At 41.4% G+C, this 11,389-nt stretch overlaps 1 protein-coding gene across 1 annotated transcript; it reads right to left on the bottom strand.

Annotated features, from left to right (window-relative positions):
* Positions 1 to 2,947: 2,947 nt before the first annotated feature.
* LOC109179971 lies at positions 2,948 to 3,754 on the bottom strand. The gene has a single exon (XM_019329447.1). It carries the CDS (start codon positions 3,752 to 3,754, stop codon positions 2,948 to 2,950), a length of 807 nt encoding a protein of 268 aa, XP_019184992.1.
* Between the last annotated feature and the right edge of the window lie 7,635 nt (positions 3,755 to 11,389).

Below are 11,389 nucleotides of genomic sequence, written 5' to 3'. Positions count from 1 at the left end.
TGTGTGATGATAGATTATACCTCGAGCCGTCCTGGTGAGTTGTTGTTGTCCTTCGTGGTCTTGGGATGTGTTCCCTTATCTTGTTGTGAGTGCTTGAGTCTTATGTTGACCTTTGCTCTTGGTTTTGAACTTATATATATGTATTCCGTTTCACAAATGACTTTACAAACGTATATCTTATCTATGTATGATATTTCACATGTATTGGTGGGTTACCATCATTATTCGCTGATCGGGCATCGTCCCATCTTTTTATGTGTTTCTTTCAGGTGATGTTTAGACGAGAGCGCGGTTTAGTGCCAGCTAGTGTAGCTCCTTCCCTATGTTTTGTGGCCTGTGAGCCAGTTTAGACTTAGAACTTTGAACATGTATGGTTTTAGACTTTGATTTATGCAGATGATAGCCTGTGCGTTCATCCCTAGATGAATGTGGCATATCACCCCTCTTCTTCTAGTTTATATATATTTCTCTTTCAGTCTTCCGCTGTGTTTGATGTTTTGTTAGATATCTGCATATTTGAGGCTTTAAATAGCTTGGTTTATAGGGGGTGTTACAGAGTATCTCTCCGGGCGAATGCCTGGCAGACGACGCATTTGGATATCCATTCTATGCAGTCTCTCATCATAGTAGGCCAGTAATAGCCTTGGAAGACTAGCTTCCGGGCGAGTGTGTGTGCGCCTTGGTGGGCTGCGCATATCCCACGATGAGCTTCTTTCATTATCTTTTCCGCCTCCGTTCTGACCAGGCACTTGAGGAGAGGACCCCCGAATGATCGCTTATACAATTGTCCGTCTATGATCTCGAATGATGGAGCCTTGCGGTGGACTCGGCCAGCGGCCGCGGGATCGTCGGGCAGTTCTCCCTTTTCTTTGTAACGGCGAATGTCGTCCACCCAAAACATTTCCAGATTCTTGTCGCGATCCTACTCCTGGGTCGTCACTTGTTGAATCTCGGCAATTGTCTCTTCTATGCTAGGTCAGAGTAATTCCTCCTTCTGGCAAATTCTCACGTGACGATCTGGCACGCCTTCCAAGGCTATCTTTGACAATATATCAGCTTCCGTATTGTCGGCTCGCGCGATGTGCTCTATCTCATAAGCCACAAATTCTTTCAATATTTCCGTTGTCTTTTCTTTGTATCGTGCCATCCGGGCATTCTTGGTTTCGCAGGTTCCCGACACCTGTCCTACTATTAGACGCGAGTCAGTCTTGACCCGCAGGCGGTCTGCACCTAACGTCTTGGCTAGTCGGAGCCCTCCCAATACTGCCTCATATTCAGCTTCATTGTTGGATGCCTGAAATAAGAAACTCAAAGCGTAGTAGAGTTTAAATCCTTCAGGTGTGATCAACATGACTCCGCCGCCACAGTGTTGGCGACTCGCGGCTTCGTCCGCATACATCTCCCACCATTCGCCGGGGCCTTCCTCTGAGGCTGAGGCTTGGCCATTTTCTCCCGCGGTGCATTCGACCAAGAAGTCGGCCAAGGCCTGCCCTTTAATAGAAAGTCGAGGCTAGTACTCGATCCCATATTGGGTCAGTTCTACTGCCCATTTCACGAGTCGACCAGACGAGGTGGGGTTCCGCAACACACTTCCCAGAGGCTGGTCGGTCAGGACTCGGACGGTGTGAGCCTGGAAATAGGGAGCCAATTTTCGTACTGTGATCACCAGAGCATAAACTATTTTCTCCAGAGGCGTGTACTGGGTCTCAGCCGACTTTAGGGAGTGACTAACGTAATACACCGGATGCTGGATTCGTTCCTCTTCTCGAGCAAGTACCGAGCTCACAGCCTTGGCAGAAGTCGCTAGGTATAAGAACAAAGGTTCGCCAACCTGGGGGGTAGACAGAACTGGAGGTGTGGAAAGATACCTTTTCAGCTCTTCAAAGGATTGTTGACACTTAGCCGTCCATACGAATCCTTCCTTCCTCTTCATGGCTTCGAAAAAGGGCACAGTCTTGTCCGCTAACTTGCTTAGGAAGTGGCTCAGGGCGGCGAGTCGCCCGGTCAACCGTTGCAGATCCTTAACAGTGCCAGGAGGCTGCATGTCCATTATAGCCTACACCTTCTCGGGATTAGGCTCGATGCCCTTTTTGGTTACCATGTATCCCAAGAACTTCCCCCCTTGTACGGCAAAGTCACATTTCTTGGGGTTAAGCCACAGATTATACTTAAGCATTACCCGGAAGCAGTCAGCTAAGTCCCCGGCATGACTGGCTTCTTCCCGACTTTTCACCAGCATATCATCTACGTACGCTGCCATGGATTTTCCCAACAGATCCTGAAACAGCCGAGCGACCATTCGCGTATATGTGGTTCTTGCGTTCTTGAGTCCAAAGGGCATGACTTGATAATAGTATACGCCATCCGGGGTTAGGAAGGCTGTTTTCTCCTCTTCGGCCTTGTGCATGTGGATTTGGTGATACCCTCGGAAGGCATCCATGAAACTCAGCAACGCCAACCCTGCCATTTCATCGACCAACTGGTCAATTCTGGGCAAAGGAAAAGGGTCATTTGGGCAGGCTTTGTTAAGGTCGGTATAATCTACACACATCCTCCAGGCTGGTGGTTTCGGCACGAGCACCACATTGGCTAACCATTCCGGATACTTGACTTCCCGGATATGGCCAGCGGCTAATAGTGTACTTACCTCTCTCTTGACGAATTCTCGGCGATCATTAGCCAGGTATCGCTTCTTCTGTATCACGGGTCGGTGGCCAGGGTCGACAGCGAGCCGGTGAGAGATGACAGACCTGTCCACTCCAGGCATGTCTTCGGGCCCCCATGCGAAAACTAGGCGGTTTTCCCGGAGCACCTTGATAACTTCCTCTCGCACTTCTTCGCGAATGCCGACTCCAATCTTCACTCGCCTTTCTGGTTGAGACGGGTCAGGGCGAGGCGGCATCGTCTTCTTCAGAGGTCGTTCCGTGATCTCATGGACCTGTATCTCTCATTTGCTCATACCCCGGCAGGCTTGTAGGTAGCAGTAGCGGGCGGCTCTTCTGTCGCAACGCACCGTACCTACTCCACTTGGTGCGCGGAACTTTAAGCAAAGATGCTCAACGGAGATCAGAGCTCCTAAATCTTCTAAACCAGGTCGGCCGAGGATTGCATTGTGAAAGCATGCCAAATCGAACACGATGAATTTCATGTCGAGCTTCTGTACATCGGGATATGTACCCACCTCGACGGGCAGAACAATAGATCCCTCAGTTTCCACGGAGTCGCCCGTGAAGCTGGCCAGTGGCGTCTTGACTGAGGCTAGCTGTTCCCGTGATAATCCCATTTTGACGAAGGTTTCGAGATATAAGACATTAACGCTGCTTCCGGTGTCCACCAGGATTCGCCGGACAACTACTCCATTTACATCCATTGCGATGACTAGAGCGTCGCGATGTGGTGTTTCGCCGGTGGGTAGATCTTTGTCTGTGAAGGCAATAGGCTCTCGACATGCTTTCTTCGAGCCACCTTCTCGCCCGTAAACCGTCCGCACGTACAATTGCCGAGCCCAGGCCTTTCTAGTGTTGGCAGAGTCGCCTCCTTCTGGTCCGTCGACTATCATATTGATAACCGGCTTCTGTCTCCACTGGATTTCTTCTTCGTCGGTTGCCGACTGCTTGCAGCGATTGCCTTCGACCGTCTCTGAGGGGTCGCCATCTTCCCTAGCCACAAATCTCCCTCGCCATTGGTTGGGAGGCGGTGTCCCTTGTTGAATAATCCCCTCCATGATTTTCTTCAGATAGTAGCACTCCTCCATGCTGTGGGTGTAGGATTTGTGATATCGACAATACTTACATGACTTACCCGGAGCCTCATTCACCGCGCGCTCTCCAGTAGGAGGCGGCGCGACAGCCTGTACTTCATGTACTGGATGCTGGGAGGTCGGCCGATATGGTTGGATGCTGGGTCTGTCGAATGCACGTCGAGCTTCGGGTCGCCGGGCCGAATCTGGGCGTCTCTCTCGTACCTCTGTCCGGGTTCGTTTTCCCCCAGAGGATCCTCCGACTTCTCGTTGTCGTTTATGTTTTACGGCTTGTTCCGTATCGGCCCGCTTATTGGCCATGTGAATAGCCTCTGCGTATGTGGCGGGCCGGGTTGTCCCGAAGGTCGCGATACAGTTGGCCGGATCGCAGCGATTCGATGAAGAAGGTGAGAGCAGTCTGGTCCTCTACTTCCTCAATGGACTGAATTTCTTTTTGCCACCGGGCCAAGTAAGTTTTGAGAGAGTCGCCCTCCTCTTGATGGATATCCCCGAGATGTGTTAGATCCTTTTGCGGTTTAATGTTAGCCGCATAATGACTCATGAAGCGATTAGTCAACTCTTCGAAGCTATGAATTGAGCCCGGGGGCAGGGCCACGAGCCATCTTTGCGCCGATCCCTTCAGTGTCGGCAGGAAAGCGCAGCACATGACGGGATCTCGAACCCCCAGCACTTGCATTTTAGCTTGGTAACTCAAAAGATGCTCGCGTGGGTCGCCGGATCTGTCAAAGGTGGCCTGTTCAGGGAACTTAAAGTCGCCAGGTATCTTATACGCCATAATCTTGGCCGAGAAGGGCAAGGCAGTGAGTAACGTCTTACATGGGGACTTGGTTCGACCTTCCATTTGCTCCTTCAAATTCCGTAGCTCTTGGGCCAAGTGGGCCACATCCTCGGCGTTTCGGGTGTGATTTCCTGTGGACTCGGTGCTTTCACCGGCCTGTGACTCGACCTGTCGCTCATCATTACGAGTAAGTCGCTCGGTTTGTCGTGCCCGAATTCGAGTCTTCTTGGTGCGGGTTTTCTCTCGAGTGACTTCTCGATTTCGTTGGTTTGCTAGTGCGCGGCTGGGCTCTCTCTCCCCTAGCCGTTTTCTCGCCGATTGTCGCGTCACATTCGGGCCTAATCTCGAATGGACTGACCGTGCCGGTGGATCCTCCACTCGCTGATCCTCTCTTCTATCCCCGTTCGACCTTTGGGGCGGTTGCTGGTTGCGCGGCGATGGTCGCGAAACCGACGGTTCTCCTCTCTCCCGATTCTCGGCAGCAATAGCTCGTACGATGGCCCTAAGCTGCTCCGGGGTGAGAGGTATCATCTGCGGGGGTCGGTTTCGGGGCGCCAAATCATTTTCCTGACTTTGCGCGTTTCGCTGGTTCAGCTGGTCTCTTAAGTCGGCTTCCGGCTCGCGGTTGCCGTCGGGAACGCGACTTCGTTCTTTAGACATTCTCTCGCTCGTTTGTCTCTCTTCCTTTGCGAATTCTGTTGCTCAAGAGCAAACGTGGCTCTTCGTTTCGATCCCCATAGACGGCGCCAGTGTTGGTTTTAGGGTTTTTGAGCCCAGGGAGGTCCAACACAACCTTGGTTGGTGGATTCACCTTTCAACAAAGCTTTAACGAAATGGAAAGGAATGAATAAAAGTGGAAAACTGTTTCTCTATTCTCTGGGCCTGGACTCGCCTCCCCTTCACACTCTCGGAGGGGCCTATATATAGGTGCCCCCCCCCCCCCCCCCCCCTCTAATCTGACTTCAAGTACATTTAAGGGGTCTTAAGTGCTATTTACGCTACAGGGCCATTGGGCTGCCGTTATTGGGCTTCCCAACGGCTCCTTTGACCGAGCTCTTCAATGCCATCATAAATGTCGTGCAACGGCTCTTTACCAATCCGGTCGAGTCCCAGTCCTATCCTTAAGCTCGGGCCGACTCCTGGGCTCGACCTTAGTCTCTTCCAGGCCTTATTACTTATTCGGGTTCCCCACCTTGGGTCGTATGTTATTCTTCTTGGGCTTCTTCGTCCTTCTTGGACTTCCCCTTCCCTCTTGGGCTTCTCCTTTTGTACTTCTTCTTGGGCCGAGGTTCACACCCCATCACAAAACATTTTGAATTAAAAAATATACAAACGATAGTACAAAAATACAATTCCCCATCATCATGGAATACACACTCTATAGACTTCACTGTTTCAGTACCTCTTCTCTCTAAATCTTATAGGCACACACCACTCTAACACACCACTCTAACCTTTATTTGACAGATCCGCCATTTTAACATTTTGACCGGAGACAAAATGCCAAAAAAGTCATTTGGTCCTTCAACAGTTTGAAACAATGTTCCTATTATATAGATGAGCTCTTTTGAGCTCCTATTCATTCAGTAACGATGTGAGAGCAAAGTTGATTCCACATCAGTTACGTTTTGTTTTGGTTTTTTTTTTTTTTTTTTTTTTTTTTTTTTTTTTTGCTTTGTATTATTATTATTATTATTATTATTATTATTATTATTATTATTATTATTATTATTATTATTATTATTATTATTATTATTGTTATTGTTATTGTTATTATTATTATTATTATTATTATTATTCATTTTTTATTGTTATTATTATTAGTATTATTATAAATTATTATAAATTTTATTTTATTATTGCATAATAATAATAATATTATTATTAACATTTTCCCAAAACGCTCTTGTATTATATTTTTTAAATAAAAAAAACTTATAACTGAAGCTATTAAAGACTCCTTAAATGAAGATTGAAAAAATTATTAATTTGTTTCCATTTTTAACCTAGCATAGCAAAAAAAAAAAAAAAAAAAAAAAAAAAAAAAAAAAAAACACTATTTCCCCAAGAAAAAAAAATAGTGAAAATCTGTAAGTTATCTTCATAAAATTCCACCTATTTCATAATTATATTCTTAGTTAAACAAATCATTTTCTAATTTGAATTTAATTTGTGTCTACATAATTTTTCTATGTTTTTTTTTTCTTCTTCTTTTGGCAGTATATATACTGTTAGGAGTATAAACGAATCGAATCGAGTCAAATATCTCACTATTCGATTCGAATTCGACTAAATATTCGAATATTCGTATTCATATTCGTTTAATATTCGAATCTCAAATTTGTTTCGTATTCGATTCGACGAGTTTATTCGAATATATTCGATTCGACTCAAATATTCGAATTCGAAATATCTAAGTTCATTTTTTTACAAAATTCGCCAATAAATTAAGATAAAATATAATAAAAATTTATATTTAAATAGCAGAAAATATTCGAATACTATTCGAATCGAATACACTCTAATTCGTATTCGTATTCGAAATATATTTGAATCGAAAAAAGTATTCAAATTCGGATTCGTATTCGAATCACGAATCGATTTTTTTTTATTTGATTTGTTTACACCCCTATATACTGTGATGCAAATGCCTGCAAGAGAGCAACAATATTACAATCACTTGGAGTTGAGAAGTAACTCAATGCATAAAACTGAAAGAAAAGAGACGTCAAACTCATTGTTATACCCAATCAGCTAATAAGTATTTACCAAACACGCCAAAATAGAATTGAAAATTAGAGAAACAAAATATTAGTAAAATAAAATCAAAATTATCAACGTTTACTACAAATCATAGAACTATAATTAATAACATTCACCTGGGAGTCATGGAGTAAGCACCTCCACTGTCTGTTGGTTGACTGTGGAACGTGGATATTCCCATGACAAATAACAACGCATGAGCTGGAGGCTTATACAACTTTTTCTCGTCTTGGGAGATAGGTCGAAAGCAGAGACGACAAAAATAGACTCCATTAGTTAAAAAAAACAATATTGTTGGAATGCATAGATTATAAAATTTCAAATCGCCAAAACTACAATATTGTTAGATTTTTCGTTTCTTGTATTTGTAGTGCGAGATTTTTTTGTGCGTTCAAAGAGTTACACATGGAGTATTTGTAGTGCCAGATAGAATATATTTACGAATGGAGTATTTGTAGTGCCAGATATAATATATTGTCTTATTGTATTACGAATAGAAATTTTAATGCCCGCATGCGCAGCTCAACTGGTCATAGGGGTGAAGTTTGGGAAGAATAGGAATTTTAATGTAGAATTATAGTACGAATAGGAAAGTAGGAAACAATATATTCTCTTAGGAATTGTATTTCACTATTTATAATATTAGAATACGAATTTTAACCTAGAATTATAGTACGAATAGTAAAGTAGAAAACAATATATTTTAGTAGAAAGTGAGATTTTTTAGGAATTGAGCAGGAAGTTAAAGTTCATGATTTTATTTTTATATATAGTATAAATAGATTGGGACAAACAAAAATAATAGTAAATATTATACCATAGAATTGGACTATAAACTAAATGGAGTCTAAACTTAAATTATTAATTAAACATTATTATAAAACACTTATTTAACTAAATAATTATAATTATTAAACTCTAAAATGAAATAATTATAAATAACTAATGCAAAAATATTATAAAGATGTATATAAAATAAGAGTGTAAAATATGTCTATCAATAATCTTCAAGATTTCAAGGGTTTTCAGGACTATCCACTCAAGTGCACCTGCATCAGTTGCCTCATTTATACCTTAGCTTAAGAAAACCCTGCGGGAAAAATAGTACACCATATGCTTTAGGAGCATAATCTTCATGATTTCAAAAGTCTTCTATATTGTCCATTCTAGTGCAGCTAGGGGTTGTCGCTCACCCTGAATATAACAATCTTTCAAGTCTATTCGTCCCCTGAAGACAACAATCTTCTAAGCCTACGCTTCCCAATTTTATAAACATATTACTCAAAAGTGGATGTAGGCAGAGACTTAGTGAACGTATCTGCCAGATTGTTCACTGGGGCGAACTTTCTCAACAAGAATTTTACCACTCTTCTAGAGTTCATGTGGGTCGAAGGACTTAGGTGCAATATGTTTTGTGAGGTTCCCCTTAACAAACCTATTACTTGCTTGTGCAACACAATCTTTATTTGTCCTCATATGGGACATTGGGAGTAAAAGCATAGCATAACCAGTTTGGGACTTGGCATCATAGGGATCAAATAAAAGAGACAATACCCAAGTAGTCCATCAAAACCACATATTGGTTTCTCACATAAACGTCACAATCTTTGTACCTCGAAAATGTTGGAGGATATGTTAAACACCATTATAATATAATATTTCATTGTAGGGGGAGCAATAAACGTTGCTAGCAATTTCATCGCAAATTCAATATCAGGCCTAATGCGATTATGGAACTTCTAATTCTATAATAGTGCTCCAATAGCAATGAAGTATTGAACTTCCAATCTCAAAATATCCTCATTATCATCTTCGAGTCTAAATGGTCCCTTATCTACTTGAAGCGATTATTGGACAACCGTTTATTGTGATAAGTAAATGATACTTATCCATATAAAACATCTTTAAGACATTTTTCAAGTAGGCTAATTGGTGTATAAAACTCCTTCAAGGAGAAGCTCAATCTTTAGGTCGAGACAATACTTAGGTTTCCCAAGTCTTTTATTTCAAAATTTCGTCTTTTGGCATGAGCTAATATCACCAAGCTCTCTATGTGTTTCAACTTTCAATAACAACCATTAATCTCGACTGAGATAATAAATAAAATAACTCCATTAATAATTCTTTAACGAATACATAATGGTACATATTATTTGCATATTTCTTCTTCGGGGGGAAAAAAACACTCAGTCAATTCAATCATTCAATATGCATTCTTTCTTCAAAAGGAAAAATACTCAGTCAATAATATTGAAGTCATACAAACACTTTTGTAATTTAATGATACACATTGCGATTTTCACTTTTTTTCATTTCAAAAAGTATTGAATCCATCGAAGATTTACAAATAAATATTAGCATCTAATGACCTAGCTATAAGTTTGCGGTCACGACGTTCCTGAACTGCATATCTAAATTTACATTTCACTGCCAATGATGTTAATTAGTGGAACATAATGATGTTAAGTTTGTCAATCTCGCTTTATATCATACCACTAGATTGTTTGTATTTCTCTTTTGTACAAACACTCATTTGTAACCTACAGGGTTAACATTAAATGGTGTACATGTTATAAAGAGAATACAATTTTAGCGAGATGAGCTATATATGCCTTAATTTCTCCTTTTCTACATTTAAAAAAAATAAAAAAAAAATCAGGGCACTACTAGTGCCTAACTTTGGATTCAGATTCTCATATAACGAGAGCAATTTATAACAGCAATTGTGTTGTCGACAACTATAACATTTTTCATAAATTTCTCCCATATATATAAAATTCATGGCAATTTCTAATTCAACCACACTCTAGCCATTTCTCAAAGATATTTTTAACTGGTTGTTCCGCATCCCCAACATTATGATTTTGGGTGCACCTATAAATTTACTGGGGTTTTTCGCCTTCTAGACAAATGTTTTCAGGACATATTTCTTTAAGCGATTTCAAAATTGATGAAATTTTCTACTAGGTTTAGTGATGTTATCACATCTGCGCTTGTTTTTATGGTTATTTTGAATCATCACAGTAATTAAGCTCTTTAATTTTGCTTATTTAATACATGTTTTCCTTGCTATTATCATTTAATTATGAGTCGCACTTGTTTTGAATATTTTACGGTGTTTGTTAGTGTTTTTGAACCATTTTAGGTCAAAGATATGACCAAGGGGAGTTCAAGGATGAGTTTGGAGCAATTTTGGATGAGTTCGGGGCCCAGTGGACTCGACACGTCGAAATTTTCCAGTAGCTAATTAATTCGCGCACAGGAAGTCTCGTCGCGTCGAGAAAATTCTCGACGCGTCGAATATGCGTCTGTTTCTGGGATAAAAACAGACGCTTAAAGTGGCGCAGCTGGGCAAAATTCAATACAAGCGCGAGATCTCTTTTCCTAATATCAATTGCGCGGATTTCAAGGCTCATATCTCCATATTAAAAGTTAGCAATTCAAGGAATCTTCCAAATTCTAAATATCATTAAAGACGACAATTTCTTTGTTTAAATATAGGAATTAGAATTTGAGTCCAATTTGGTACAAGATTCCTATTTCATCTCAACTTTGTACCCACTATAAAATCCCTCCTTCCTCAACCCTAAAGATACCGAGAGATTTTTAGAGTTCTTTGTAGACAAGAAAGAGAGAAATCAAGAGGCTCAAGTCGTCTTTGGAAGCAAGGAGGAAGCCAGGGAGATTTGGGAGAATCGCTTGGTTAATTCTTGTACTCTTCTGATGATTTGTAATCCTTTATTCATATTTGCTATGTATAATTTAGCCATGCTCGGCTAAATTCCTTAGGGATTTTTGGGTGAATTTGTTTATGAACCTATGTGCCTAGTTCGTTAATTTCTTAATATATTTATGTTTGGTTTTATGATTTGTGTTGCAATCTTGTTTTAATCTGTTGTTGTTGGTAGTTAAAGGCCTAAATTACTAGCTTCACAGTCATGTTTGTGTCACCAATGGGAGTTGGGGCATAAATTAGGGCACACACGATTGCACCTAATGGTTGGTCCTTGGGAAAGGGGAACTTATTAGGGGAAGTTTATTCTAGATTATTGCTCATCGGGAGATGGTAGTAATTAGGAATAATTGAA

The sequence above is a fragment of the Ipomoea nil genome, unplaced genomic scaffold (genome assembly GCF_001879475.1).
Source record: "Ipomoea nil cultivar Tokyo-kokei standard unplaced genomic scaffold, Asagao_1.1 scaffold0982, whole genome shotgun sequence".
NCBI lineage: Eukaryota > Viridiplantae > Streptophyta > Magnoliopsida > Solanales > Convolvulaceae > Ipomoea > Ipomoea nil.
Note: the sequence above shows the minus strand (reverse complement) of the source record. Positions and strands in the feature narration are given on the sequence as shown.

Bases quoted from the DNA above. Each gene is read 5' to 3' on its own strand.
- LOC109179971 (XM_019329447.1), bottom strand. From the start codon at position 3,754: ATGGAGGAGTGCTACTATCTGAAGAAAATCATGGAGGGGATTATTCAA.